The sequence below is a fragment of the Pongo pygmaeus genome, chromosome 11 (assembly GCF_028885625.2).
Source record: "Pongo pygmaeus isolate AG05252 chromosome 11, NHGRI_mPonPyg2-v2.0_pri, whole genome shotgun sequence".
Classification (NCBI taxonomy): Eukaryota; Metazoa; Chordata; class Mammalia; order Primates; family Hominidae; genus Pongo; species Pongo pygmaeus.
The window spans coordinates 128,250,645-128,265,837 of record NC_072384.2 but is presented as its reverse complement, the minus strand read 5'-3'; the positions used below and the strand labels follow the sequence as shown (position 1 = coordinate 128,265,837).

Sequence of the window (15,193 nt, the reverse complement as noted above, 5' to 3'; positions counted from 1 at the left end):
CAGGAGACGTGGAAACGGCAGGTGGCAGGGAGGCCAGGTCCCCAGAGGCCTGGTGGTGGCCTCCCCAGCAGCCCTGTGCTGGCACTGCGGTCCGGTCATGGTACGTCTGTCACTCAACTTGTTCAAGGAGATAGAAATTTCTCTCTCTTTTTTTGTTTTTCTTTTGAGATGGAGTCTCACTCTTTTTGCTCAGGCTGGAGTGCAGTGGTGCTATCTCGACTCACTGCAACCTCTACCTCCTGGGTTCAATTAGTTCTCCTGCCTCAGCCTCCCAATTAGCTGGAACTACAGGCCCACACTACCACATCTGGCTAATTTTTGTATTTGTAGTAGAGACGGGATTTCACCATGTTGGCCAGGCTGATCTTGAACTTCTGACCTCAGGTGATCCACCCGCCTCCGCCTCCCAAAGTGCTGGGATTACAGGTGTGAGCCAATGTGAGAAATCTCTTACGTTCCCCCTGTTGACGTGGCAGAATGAACACAGAAGCACTCAGGGTTGTTGACATTGTTTTATTAGGGAAATAAGCAGTAGCTACATGGTGACTAGAAACAAAACTCATAGAAAAGGTGGGAAATGGTGCCCATGCGGGTGCAGAGAAGTAGAAACACAAAGGAGGAGGCCATCTGAATACCCAGGAAACAGAACGCTTGGGATCATGACCCTCTTGGCTGGGCTCAGCGAGGCGGACTGATCTTTAGGGATGAGTCTGGGGTTGTATTTTGGTAATGGCCATTTCCTATTTGGATTTTTTTTTTAATAAAAAGATTTTAAACCACTAGGTTCAAAGAGGGGGTTATAGAGTCCAAAGGAGCAAGTCCCTGGACACCCAGGTGATACCAGATGGGGAGGTCTGGGAGAGAAGCAGGCAGGGGCGTGGGGGAAAGTCTCATTACCTGGAGAAAGCAGGACCCAGCACCTCAGTCTAGAAGCAGAGCCAGGTCGGCCGCCTAGCAGCAGCATTGCTTCTGGCAGCAGCTCTTCTGCTGGCAACAGCCCTTCCCACAGCCGCAGCCACATGAGCCACAGGTGCGGCGGCAGCAGCAGATCACACGTGTGCTACAGCAGCCCCCACAGCAGCCGCGGCAGCAGGGGCAGCAGCTGGAGCAGCAGCCCACCCGGTAGCACCTGCAGGTGGTGCAGCTGCCACAGCCACCACCACAGCCACCGCCACAGCCACCACCACAGCCACCACCACAGCCACCGCAGCGGCCACCACAGCCACCACCGCAGCCCACAACTTCCACAATCACAGCAACCCATGGTGTCAGTAGAGAAGACTCGAGGGAAGTGAGGAGGGAGGACTCAGGAGCGGTGAGGAGGTCTGATGCCTCCTCCTGCTGGGGGAGGCCTTTATGTACTATCCTGAGGATGGTGATGGAGTGACCCAGGGCACATGACAAATAGCTGCTTCCTTGTTACTATTTATTCCAGTATGCCTAAAGGAATCTAGAGTTCTTTCTCATCTATATCCACTCTGGAAACATTTGGCTTTAAAAAAGAGTTACAGTTTAGAAGAAATTTTTCTAAAATTTTAAAGCTCCTGTTTACATATGAAGAACCAGGCTTCAAAGATTAAAAAAGAAAAAACTCAGAAGGTCTGATATACAAGAAAGGGGGATATGAATGCCTTCTGACACAGTAGGATATGGGGACAAGAAGAGAAAGAAAAATAGAGGTAGAAGAAATATGTTGATGTGTATCTTATCCTCTTCCTGGGATGGCCTGCTCAACTTCAGAGAGTGACCCCCAAGCCTCCCCCTGATTCCATGTGGAACAGAAGAGACCCAGAACCTCTCCTTGCACAATGGAACAGAGAGGACAGCTGAAGAAGCTGGCTGATGAGGTGCCAGGGTGTCACCATGGCAGGAGTGAAATGATCAAGGAACCAAGGGCCTCAGGGCAGCCAGGCAGGACCAGGATCAGTGGAGAATGCAGCCCATCTTCCAGGCTATTGGCAGCACCAGAGAGAACCAGATGGAGACTGTGTTCTCAAGGAAGGACCACAAGGTCTTGACTGGGACCATGGAAGAGATTCTACTGTTCTGTGGGCTGCTTAGCTATATTCCATTATCATATCCCCAGATTGTACCTAAATATCCCTGTTGTCTTCTGTACCATTGTTTGGCAGATTGACTGGATAGGGAAATGTGTATTACTCAAAGCAAATTATCACCATCTTTGGACACACAGTTTTAAGTACACATCCTTCTGACAGGGAGCAACATGGAAACATCATTCATTACATATTATATACCATACCTGAAGTATTCACTTGCAAAGAAAAAGACAGTGCCATGGATGGATAAAATAGAATTCTAGAAATTACAGATATAACTTGTGTAATTGAAATACATTATGTGGTGTACCAATTAGATTTTCCTTTCAATTTTGAATTCTGTTAGAGTTACCATCTGTTATGGACTGAATTGTGTCCTGCCAAAACTCATATGTGAATGCCCCAACTCCCAATGTGATTGTACTTGGAGACAGGGCCCTTAAGGACATAATTAAAGTCAAATAAGGTCATAAGCGTGGTGCCCTAGTCCTATAGGGCTGGTGTTCCTATAAAAAGAGGAAAAGATTCCAGAGCTCTTTCTATCTGACAGAGAAAAGATCCGGTGAAGGCACAATAAGAAGGCAGCTGTCTACAAGACTGGAAGAGAAGTCTCACCAGAACCGAACCCTGATGGCATCTTGATCTCAGACTTCCAGTTTCCAGAACTTTAAGAAAATCAATTTCTTTTGGTGTTTAAGCCACCCAATCTGTTGTATTTTGTTACAGCAGTGCAAGCTAATATACTGTTTCCCTGGTTTCTCCCACTATAGTCCTAAAGCGTAAGCCTTGATTCAGATTACAGGGAAATTCCAAGAAAAAGTGCTACATCTTTAATCAGTTTCTGAAGATGGACAAGACTTTGTCTGTACCCTCAAGGTATTAAACGAAAAGAAAAAAGTATTACTCTACAGCAGGAGACTATAGGAACACTTGTCTGTTAAAAAGAGATCCTGGTATCTTTCTTGGTGATGTGTAAGAGTGAAGTTTCTTTTTTTTTGTTTTTGTTTTTTTTGAGACGGAGTCTCACTCTATTGCCCAGGCTGGCATGCAATGGTGTGATTTCAGCTCACTGCAACCTCTGCCTCCCAGATTCAAGTGATTCTCCTGCCTCAGCCTCCCGAGTAGCTGGGATTACAAGTGTGTACCACCACACCCGGCTTTTTTTTTTTTTTTTTTTTTTTTGTATTTTTAGTAGAGACGGGGTTTCACCATGTTGGCCAGGCTTGTCTCGAACTCCTGATCTCAGGTGATTCACCGGCCTCGGTCTCCCAAAGGGCTGAGATTACAGGCGTGAGCCACCGTGCGCGGCTCAAGGACAGACTTTTGAAGAACTACAATTATTTAGAGAAGAATGAGCACGCACAGTGGTCTAAGGAGAGGACAGAGGGAAAAAACAGGAAAACAGAAAGGGTTTGGCTGCCCAGGGAAGAGAATGTTTGAAGTAAGAAAAAGTGATCAGTAGTGGCCAATGAAAATGAGAAATCAATTAACAGGCTGTGGAATGTTTTCACTGCAGTTGCAAACATGGAGGTTATTTTTTACCTCAGCAAGAGATGTTTCTATTTAGGAGACAGGATACCTTCAGGTGAGATGTAAAATGAGAGGGAGGAGAGCAGATAGAGACAGTCGAGGTGGAAAACTTGCTCAGGAGGTTTGTCTTTGATGAAGGAAGAGAGGTCAGACTGTCATTGAAGAGCATTGCCGGGTCAAGAGAGGATTTTCTAAAATGGAAGATGTCGAATAAATTTTTAAATAAGGAGAGTCAATTTAAGTAAAAGAGGTGAAATATTTATTTTTGTAAACAAAAAAAATGTAGTGCAAATGTGCTCAGAGGGGGAAGGAGTGGGAATTCCAGGTCCCAATGAAGGGACTGGCCCTAGTGAGAAGGAACAGCTGCCTCATATTACAGAGTGCTGACATGGTGAGCGGAGGCAGATGGAGAGTAGTTTGCATGTTGCTGGGAGCTTGAGGAAGATGGCATCTGGTGGCTTCCTTTTTCTCTATAAAGTAGGTTATAGTCTCTGGGAATGAAGGCAGAGTAGGGGAATTTGAGGACTGAGAAATACAGACACAGTGTAATATGGCCAAGATGGAGAGTAAGAACTAGCCAGCCAGGCACAGTGGCTCACACCTGTAATCCCAGCACTTTGGGAGGCCGAGGAGGGTGGATCACGAGGTCAGGAGATTGAGACCATCCTGGCTAACACGGTGAAACCCCATCTCTACTAAAAATACAAAAAATTAGCTGGGTGTGGTGGCACGCACCTGTAGTCCCAGCTACTTGGGAGGCTGAGGCAGGAGAATCGCTTGAACCCAGGAGGTGGAGGTTGCAGTGAGCCAAGATTGCGCCATTGTACTCCAGCCTGGGCAACAGAGTGTGACTCCGTTTCAAAATAATAACAGTAACTAGCCAACTAGAGAAACCTCACAGGACTGCCTGATTAAATCCCACTTGAGGCTGGTGATTGTGAGCTTATGATGGAATTCTTTTGCTTTATTGTGTGACTTTCTCTAGCAAGCAGATCAAAGATTTTTCCTGGGATTGGTTTTTTTCCATACAGATGTGACTGAAACACAGGGAGGCCATGGAGCTTTGGGCATTGATGTAATTGCTGTAGAGGAAATAAGGGAAGTGAAGAAAGGAAAGGCAGGGAGGTTGGGAGGAGAACAAGGATGTCCCGATAACACTGAAGAATGGTCCCATGGAAGTAGATGATCGAGTAAGCAAGAAGGTGAGATCCCTGTAGACAGAGCCAGGTGACACAGTTCCTTACATTGGAGGGAGGACAGGATGTGGCCACAAGAATGGGGAGCTGAGGTAGAGTGGAAAGGGAGTCTAGAAATGAGGGGATTGAGGAACAAAAAAGACAAGATGTATCACATGTGGATACTGAAAAGCTGCAAGATAATGGCAGGACCTAGGATGGAGAATTGATGCCAAAGGGTTTGATGACTGAGGAAGATGGACCAGGGAGTCAGTAGATGTCAGTGCCAAGGAGACAGTGCTCTAGCTGATTGAGTTTCAAATAGATTGACATTCTCATTTTCTCCCAAGGAGTTGGGAATAATTGTCTGGAGGCAGCAATGAGAAGCAAGGACAATATCAATGACCAGATCTAAGTTCCCAAGATCATAGCTACAAAGTGATGATGCTAACATTTGAGCTCAAGAACCTGAAAAAGAGGCCGGGTGCAGTGGCTGAAGCCTGCAATCCCAGTACTTTGGGAGGCTGAGGAAGGTGGGTTGCTTGAGCCCAGGAGTTTGACACCAGCCTGGGAATCATGATGAAACCCCGTCCCTACTACAAAAAATACAAAAATTAGCCAGGCATGGTGGCTTGTGCCTGTAGTCCCAGCTACTTTGGAGGCTGAGGTGGGAAGATTGCTTGAGCTTGGGGAAGTTAAGGCTGCAGTGAGCTGTGAGCTGTGAATGCACCACTGGACTCCAGCCTGTGCAACAGAGTAAGATCCTGTCCCCGCCTCAAAAAAAATCCTGAAAAGGCAGCATTATTACTCTCCTTGTTAGTTGTGGGGACTGGCTTCCATTTCCCTTCTCCTTTAAGACCATCTACCTCCATGTCTGTATTTTTTCCTCTTCATCACCTCCTCTCTCTAAGGAGACTGTTATTCTGTTTATTCTATGAGATTTATTTCTTCTGACTTTCTCCCACCAAATTCAGAGGACAGAAGTGCTAGAGCAGGCAAAGAGACAAGAAAAGGCAGAGGAATTTCAGCATCTCCAGGTCTCTGAAAAGCATGAGAGCATGAGGAAGAAAAGACTGGAAGCTCAGTTCCAAGTTCAGCCTTGGAGATGTGCAACAACACGTGGTCAGATGAGACAGAAATATAATGGAAGAAAAAAGAGGGTGGGCTTTCTGGAGCACAGAAAATGGCTGACCCCAGTAAGGCTCCTAAGCGACTCTGCAGATAGTTATTTCATCATTTATTTGCACAGGAAAGACCTAGGAAACTTCAGAAGTATCCCACGCAAAAAAAGAGCATCTCCCCACTTTCTGTGAAGTCAAAGTAGATGGGAAGCAGCCAGTGTCAATTCAACCACTGACAGATTTTTCTCCTTATCAGCGTTGCTCTTTATGGGTATAATTCAGTTTCTGACTGTCATTGCCACCTATTCCATGTAATTAAGAGTTTGGTTGATGTACATTGGAACAGTAATAACTTTACTTTAAGGAAGACAAGAATTCATCTAATGGGTCTCCAAGAAGGGCTATTTCACCTGGGTCCACCTTGTGCAGGGCAGAGCGGGTGGCAGCCAGTGTGGTGTGATCTGGAAGGTCATCCCCCTAAAGCTGTCCCCCACTGGGCACTGGATTCCACCCAAGGCCACTCACTCTCTCCTGATAAGCATCCAACCTTCCTTCAAAGTGGCATTACCCAGAGGACTGGCTGATCATGACTAGACAGTAAGTGTAAATGCTTATATCAAAAGACATTTATTTCTCCCTGGAGACAGGACTGACTGCCATTTAAGAATATCAGAAGGCAGGTGTTTAACACATCAGTTGTTTAGCACATTACGTTTCTTTTCAGGCTTTCTTTTCTGTCTAAGACCACACACACTCCACTCCCCACCCCCACTGCCTCGCGGTCAGCAGGAGAGGAGGGGCCTTGTGGCTCAGGGACAGACAATGAAACCCCGTGATGCTCAGTGGAGGAGGGGAAGGTGGGCCTTATGGAAGATGTGTGAACTTCAAAATCTCATTTGAAAGGTCCTGTACTTCATGTCTGTTGGCATCACCACCACCACCACCTTCTAGAGTCTCCTCCTTCCTTTATGGAAGAAATCTGGGATGATGTTGCCTGGATTCCCTTCCCTGTATGACTGTAGGTCAGTCTGACAATGAGAAACACTTCTGTGAAATTTGGAGAGTGGAAAATTAAAATGACCAGTATTCTCCAAGGCAGCTACCTTAATTACAGTCAAACCCAGTATAGAATTCCTTCTCAGAGAGGCTTTTGAATAAATATAAATACCCCTTACCTTAATAATATTTAAATTCAAACTCCCTGAAGCCTAGAAGGATATTCTCTAACATAACCAGAGTATATAAAAATAAAATACTGGCCAGGCATGGTGACTCATGCCTATAATCCCAGCATTTTGGGAGGCAGAGGCAGGCAGATCACCTGAGGTTAGGAGTTGGAGACCAGCCTGACCAACATGGAGAAACCCCGTTTCTACTAAAAATACAAAATTAGCTGGGCGTAATGGTGCATGCCTGTAATCCCAGCTACTCGGGAGGCTGAGACAGGAGAATCACTTGAACCTGGGAGGCGGATGTTCCAGTAAGCTGAGATTGTGCCATTGCACTCCAGCCTGGGCAACAAAGCAAAACTCCGTCTCAAAAAAATAAAATAAAATAAAATAAAATAAAATACCATTACATTTGAAAGGCAAAAGATGTACACAATTTGAAAAGAAACCAGAGTATACAATATCATTACATTTAAACAATTACTAGAAAGTGTCAGATGTTGCACTTTTATTATTTTATTTTTTGAGACAGGGTGTCACTCTGTCATCCAGGCTAGAGTGCAATGGCACAATCATGGCTCTCTGCAGCCTCAACTTCCCAGGCTCAGGTGATCCTCCCACCTCAGCATAGGTGTAGTGTAGGTCTAGGTATAATCTTAGCCGTGTAGCTAGGACCACAGGCGCCCGCCACAACACCCGGCTACTTTTTGTATCTTTTCGTACAGATGAGGTTTTGCCATGTTGCCCAAGCTGGTCTTGAACTCATGGGCTCAAAATATCCGCCTGCCTTGACCTCCCAAATTGCTAGAATTACAGGTGTGAGCTACCGCGTCTGGCCAGATGTTGCACTTTTAAACCCAGAAGTGCAAGTGGAAATTTTTCTGTAAATGTATATAATGTTCACATTATCTGGGTACTGTCAGAACCATTTAATAAAAGATACCAGTTTTTACTATTTTAACATATTTAACATTTTATATATATATATAAAATATGTTATGTATACTTATATATCAATATGTTGGTTCCATTTCTCTGGAGAACTCTGGCTGATAGAATAACCAATCTTATGTTCTATACTTTGAAAATATTAATTCATCCAGTATATGTTCACTGAGCACCTACAAAGTACTAGGGATATAGCAGACACTAAGATAGATAAAGTCCCTTCTGTTCTGGCTCTATTTTAGAGAGAAGAAGCAAACAAAAAATAATTAAGCATATAACAGGTGGTGACAAAGCAAGGTATGAAAATAGAGAGTGACCCAAGGAGGCCCATTTTGGAGAGCGGTCTGGGAGGTCCTCTTTAATAAGGTGGTATTTAAGCACTCTGCATGCAGTGAGGAGGCAAGGCTGCAGGTGCCTGGAGTAAGAGCGTTCTAACAGGTGGAATAGGAAGACCCAAGGCCCGAAGACGGAGTGCATTTGACTGCCCTGGGTATTGTCATTGCACACAGAACTGCAGGTAATAATATTTTGGTCCTACGGAAAGTACCCTGGGCTACAGTCCAGAGACAGGTCCTGTCACTACATAGCAGTCATTTTTCTCTTCCAGTTTTTAATTCCTTATGGAAAAGATGAAGAATCAGGACCAGGTAGGTGTTTCCTGTCCAAAATACCCAAAAGGCATTCCTCCCACAGCGGTCCTGCCTTCCGCATCCTCCTCCCAGTGGTTTCCAATGTACAAATACAGGCTCTAAGGAACATTTTAATAAAGGAGTCTGTGTAACTTTAACTCAGTGTTTCCAGCTTTATTTGGTCTCAAACCCTATTTCTACTACTAACAAAACTGGAGTCACTGAAAACACGTTTAGAAAAGTGAGCTCAAATGGCAAATTTATCTCTAATGTTCTCTGAATAATGGAAAATAAAATTGTACACCTCAACAGCCTCAGCTCTCCAGCTAATAAATATATATGATTTTAAAATAAAAAGGCTGGGCGTGGTGGCTCATGCCTGTAACCCCAGCACTTTGGGAGGCCGAGGCGGGCGGATCACCTGAGGTCAGGAGTTCGAGACCAGCCTGGCCAACATGGCGAAACCCCATCTCTACCAAAAATATGAAATTAGCCAGGAGTGGTGGCGCATGCCTGTAATCCCAGCTACTTGGTAGGCTGAGGCAAGAGAATCACCTGAACCCAGGAGGCAGAGGTTGCAGTGAGCCGAGATCATGCCATTACACTCCAGCCTGGGCAAAAAGAGCAAAACTACATCTCAAAAAAAATAAGTAAATAAAATTAAAAGACAGGAGAGAGAGAGCAAACTTTTAACTTCTTTTTAGCAGCAGAACCTTTTCTACCTACAAATGCCTATATGAAACATCCGTAAACAAAATATAAAACCTCGGTCTGCATTCAGTGTGAAGTCAAACTGCTTTCCATCGCAGTAGCTGTAATCACACTGCCCTCTAGTGTAAAGCTCTGGGGAATTACAGCTAAAATGACTACAGAAATCTCTTTCAAACTTTCAGCCTGAGAGCTGGCCAAGACGGCTGTGAGCTACGCAGTGGTTCTCAAGGTGAGGTCCACAACCAGCAGCAGCAACACCTGGGAATTTGTTAGAAATAAAAAATTTTGGTTTCACACCCTCCCCACAAGTCCCACTGAGTCAATAACTGGGGATGAGCTTAGCCAAGCAGTCCTTAATCCCTCCAGATGAGGAACAAAATCATGGCTCAGCCCAGCACCCACAGGTAATTTTTTTTTTTTTTAGACAGAGTCTCACTCTGTCACCCAGGCTGGAGTGCAGTGGCATGATATCAGCTCACTGCAACCTCCGCCTCCCGGGTTCAAGTGATTCTCCTGCCTCAGCCTCCTGAGTAGCTGGGACTACAGGCATGCGCCCCCATGCCCAGCTAATTTTTATATTTTTTAGTAGAGACGGGGTTTCACTATGTTGGCCAGGCTGGTCTCAAAGTCCTGACCTTGGAATCCGCCCACCTCGGCCTCCCAAAGTGCTGGGATTACAGGCGTGAGCCACTGCGCCCGGCCAGGGGTAGTAATTTTTTGTACCATGTTGTGTTCAACTAAGAACAAAAAAGCAGACTCAGGGCAGCCTATTGAAAACCAAAAAGTTCATAAACAGAAGAGTTTCTATGCTTAGCATTTGTTCAGCAGTTTTCACTTGATGCTGTGCTTTCAGATTCAATAGGAGTTACATCCACCCCAACAATAAATACCACTAGACCCAATTTCATTGTACCACTGCCAGGAATAACAAAAGGTTCTAGAATAGACCTAGTCATCTTTTCTTTAAAAATTTCTGCGTGTGGGGGTAATGCTAGTTGTGAAAAACAGGTTTTGTATTGAGAAGTAGAGGTGAAAATTCTGTAAAACTAGCCTGTGTTTAACATATATACAGTTTGGTATTTCCAGCTCAAGTGTTTGTTCTGGCCAGCCATGCAGCAATTACGCTCTGTTCATGACCGGGGAGACTGGATAAAAGTACATGCATGAATCAGTGCAATTTCCCCACAACTGCAAAAAAAACAAAAAGTAACTTTCTTCCTTCCAGTCATCCTTCTTTCTTCTCCAAATGCTGCCTGAGCACTTAGGATGGATGAAGCCTGTGTTAGCAGAAAGCATGGATCCTGCCCGAGGTTCCCTTGGAGCATCAGTCTCCCACGCAAGAGACATCTTCATTTCTACCATGTTACACTTGTTCCCAAATACGATAACTTGATAAAGAAGAGAGACCTGTAAAAAAGACAGCAATGGTTAAAACATTTGAATCTCAGAGGGGAAAATCAATATAAAATAAATTACAAATCGAGTAATGACTAAACTATTTTAAAATGTATACATTTTTATATGAAAATTGCAATTTTCTTAAAAAGGCAGGTCACCTAAAAGGGTTAAGCACCCCTTTATCATGTTTGCATTTCATATAGTATCTAGCTTTTAAAAATAACACTGTAGGCCGGGTGCGGTAGCTCACGCCTGTAATCCCAGCTCTTTGGGAGGCCGAGGTGGGAGGTCAGGCGTTTGAGACCAGCCTGGTCAACATAGCGAAACCCCGCCTCTACTAAAAATACAAAATTAGCCAGGCATGGTGGCATGCACCTGTAATCCCAGCTACTTGGGAGGCTGAGGCAGGAGAATCACTTGAACCTGGGAGGCGGAGGTTGCAGTGAGGCGAGATCGCGTCATTGCACTCCAGCCTGGGCGACAGAGCAAGGATCTGTCTCAAAACAAACAAACAAACAAATAAATAAATAACACTGTAGTCCTTTATGTGAACATCTAAGTTTTCAGACAACCACCATATAGGGTGTAACTAACATTTATTACCTAGCTAAAGATAACAAAAACAAACTGGAAAATTTCACCCATATGTAAATATAGATTCATCTGTCCTGTTTGTATTTAACAATAATGAAAGTATTGATACATGGAAAATCAGAATACAGTAGATTTAAATGAAATATTTTTAATGTGACATTAATCCCACATTTTGTGCAAATGATTACAAATTCAAATTAGGTGTACCAGAATCTGTGTCAGCTTCCTAGGGTGGCTTTAATGACATACCATAAATACTGGTTGGATTAAAACAACATAAGTTTATTGTCTCACAGTTTTGGAGGCTAGAAATCTGAATTCAAGATGTCAACAGGGTCACGTACCCTCTGAAACCTATCGGGGAGAGCCCTTCCTTGCATCTTTCAGCTTCCGGTGTTTACCAGCAATTCTCAGTGTTCCATGGCGTGTAGATCCATCATTCCAATCTCTGCCTTGGTCTTCTCACTGTCAGGTCTGTCTCTGTGTCTCTTTTCCCTTTCTTACAAGGACACTAAGTCATTGGATTAAGAACACACCCTACTCCACCATGACTTTATCATAAACTAACTAATTACATCTACAACAACCCTATTTTCAAATAAAGTCACATTCTGAGATGCTGGGGGTTAGGACTTCAATGTGTCTTTCTGGGAGACACAAGCAACCCATAATAGTCTTCCCCTTTGCCCCAAAATTCATGTCTTTCCCACATGCAAAATATATCCACCCCTTCCAAATATTCCCGAAAGTCTTAACCATTCCAGTATCAACTCTAAGTCCAAAATTTCATCTAAATGTCATGAACTCAAAGTCCCAAATGTTGTCATCGACATCACTGATGGCTGAGACTCAGAGTATGAATCACCCTGGGGCAAACTCCTCTTCATCCGTGAACCCGTGAAGTCAGACAATGAGTCATCTGCTTACACAATACAATATCTAGGCATCGGACAGACATTTTCATTCCAAAAGGGAGAAATTGGAAAGAAAAAAGGGGTCATGGGTCCCAAGCAAGTCTGAAACCTAGGAAGGCAAGTTCCATTAGATTTCAAGACCTGATACCTTCTGAGCCTGAAGAAAACTTACAATTAAAAAAAAAATAAAAGATTTGAAGGCCTGAGCATAATCCTCTATGGACTGATGGTCTTTTACACCCATATTGTGGTTGTTTAAAAACTTAGATGTTCTCATAAAAGACTACAATGCTTTTGTTTGTTTGTTTTTGAGATGGAGTTTCACTGTTGTCACCCAGGCTGGAGTGCAATGGCGTGATCTCAGCTCACTGCAACCTCTGCCTCCCGGGTTCAAGCGATTCTCCTGTCTCAGCCTCCTGAGTAGCTGGGATAACAGGTGCCCGCCATCACGTCTGTCTAATTTCTGTATTTTTAGTACAGATGGGGTTTCACCATGTTGGCTAGGCTAGACTCGAACTGGTCAGGAGTTTGAGACCGGCCTCTGCATCCAGCACTCCAGCCTTTAAGTCATTCTTGTTAATCTTATGGTCTCTTTCAGTCCAGAATGGCAATGTTTCTCCTGGTATAAAATTCTCAAAAACGTTGTCAGCCTCCCAAGAAATTCATGGTGATCTAAGCCATCAGACAAGAGGGCCCTGCACAGATCTTTCCTGAACAACTACATCTCTATTCCTGGATTCTGATGAGATAAATGATTGGATCCATGAGCCACACACCTCATTTATTTAGCAAACACTTGTTGAGCCATACTTTTGACATTTCTATAGTATACTATTTGGACAGGTGGAGAATTTTCCAAATCAGGTACTGCTTCCTTTTTGCTTAGCAGTTCCTTCTTCAATTCATCTCTTTCTTCTCACATTTTATTACAAGCAACAAGGAGACATCAGTCTTCCCCTTTGCACACTTTGCTTGGGATTCTCCTCAGCTAAATATCCAAGTGTGTCATCATTACAAGTTCTACTTTCCTTCCAACAGCACACCATAATACAGCCAAGTTCTCCGCTGCTTTATAACACAGATCAGTCACCTTTCCTTCAGTGTCCAATAAACGCTCCCCCTTTCCATCTGAGACCTCACCAGAAACACCTTGTAATGTGCATAATTCTAGGAACATTCTGTACATGGTGGTACATGTATTCTCTAAGACAATAGAAGCTTTCTTTGTAGCTCTCCTCTCTTCCTTTTGAGCCCTCATCAGAATTGTCTTTCCCCCAGCCCACCCCCACTCCGCCAGGCAGAGTCTTGCTCTGTCGCCCAGGCTGGAGTACAGTGGCATGATCTCGGCTCACTGCAACCTCTGCCTTCTAGGTTCAAGCAATTCTCCTGCCTCAGCCTTCTGAGTAGCTGGGATTACAGGCACGCACCACCACGCCCAACTAATTTTTGTATTTTTAGTAGAGATGGGGTTTCACCACGTTGGCCAGGCTGGTCTCGAACTCCTGACCTCATGATCCACCTGCCTCGGGCCTCCCAAAGTGCTGGGATTACAGGCCTAAGCCACTGCACCCAGCCCAGAATTGCCTTTAATGTCTGTATTTCTACCAACAATTTCGGACATGTGATCAAGGCTTTTTCTATGAAGTGCTTCAAAACACTTCTAGCCTCTACCCATTACAGAATTCCAAAGGCACTTCCACACTTTTACATATTTGGTATAGCCCCGCCCTACTTTTCAGTACCAAAATTGCTATCAGCAATTCATTGAGCCTTGTGATTTCCTGGGTGACAGAGAAACAGGCCATTGAAACGAGTCCCTATTCCTAGCTCATGGCATCCAAATAGCAAGATCAGTGACATAGACTATTCAATGTGAACTAGGAGGAAATCTGCCTCATCACCATTAAAAATGATGAGACTACATGGTCAGTGGGTGTTAAGCAACATTGCCAGGAAAAACGGGCAGGCCAAGATTCAGACAGGAAATGTTGGCATGCAATGTTGATTTAAGTAATCTGGATAAAAAATACTTTTCATGCTGAGACACAAGTCATGAGGAGCTAGAATATAGGGATCACTTCCTTTCAACTCTTTAAAAAGTACATATGGTAAATATTTGCTGATTTAGACTAGGTAGAGAAGAATCAAAATGAATTAGTAAAACATCCAAATAGGGAAGTATGTGTGTGGAAAGCACGTATTTTGAGCAGCATTTAATGAAGCTGACCAAGGGTTCCCTATGGAAGTGACTATGGAATGAAGGACTGAACATTTGATTAAAGAGCAGTTAAGAATGATTTATTGCTATTCTTACATAAGTTAGTATTTATAAAGTGCTTTCAAATAATGTAATTCCTTAAAGAAATAGTTTTCCTTGCAACCTTAATTAAGCCATAAATTTACTTTTTCAATCTCTCTCTATTCTTACAGGATAGCCTTGAAATTGATTTTGTAAACTTTTACATTGATTTTTGTACAGATGATCAACAATCTATATTAGCTGGGTCTGACATTAAGAGCTTTTATTTTATCACCAATTCATTGGTCCTTGTGATCTTCTGGGTGACTGGGACTAGACCAGATTTTCAAGGAAAAGCAAGGGAAAGACAGCTGTATTTATTATACTAGGTGCTGCTTGGATTCTTCCCCTATTGATCTTATTTACTCCTTACAAACAAGACAGTGGATAATTTTTATCTTCTCTTAATCAGTGGGACTCAGAAAGGTTAAGGAATCTGAGTAAGGTCAGCTAGCTGTGATTAAGTACAACAGAAAAAAATATCTGATGGCCACATCACAGTAATACCTGGGATGTTTATGAAATACTAAGCTGCTCACAGCAGCCTACCAGCTCTGGAATGGCCAGAGCCCCCAGGTTCCAGGATTCCCTGTCTATAGCAACACTAGGATAGACCAGTGGCCCAGACCAGAAGTCCACTGCTTT

General features: G+C 43.8%; 1 protein-coding gene across 1 annotated transcript; it reads right to left on the bottom strand.

Moving 5' to 3' along the window:
* Nucleotides 1-951: 951 nt before the first annotated feature.
* On the bottom strand, nt 952-13,435 carry LOC129031616 (small cysteine and glycine repeat-containing protein 3-like). Its single transcript, XM_054478137.1, has 2 exons — nt 13,293-13,435; nt 952-1,366 (listed from the first exon to the last, which is right to left on the bottom strand). The coding sequence occupies exons 1-2, from the start codon at nt 13,433-13,435 to the stop codon at nt 952-954; spliced, it is 558 nt and encodes a 185-aa protein (XP_054334112.1).
* Nucleotides 13,436-15,193: the final 1,758 nt, after the last annotated feature.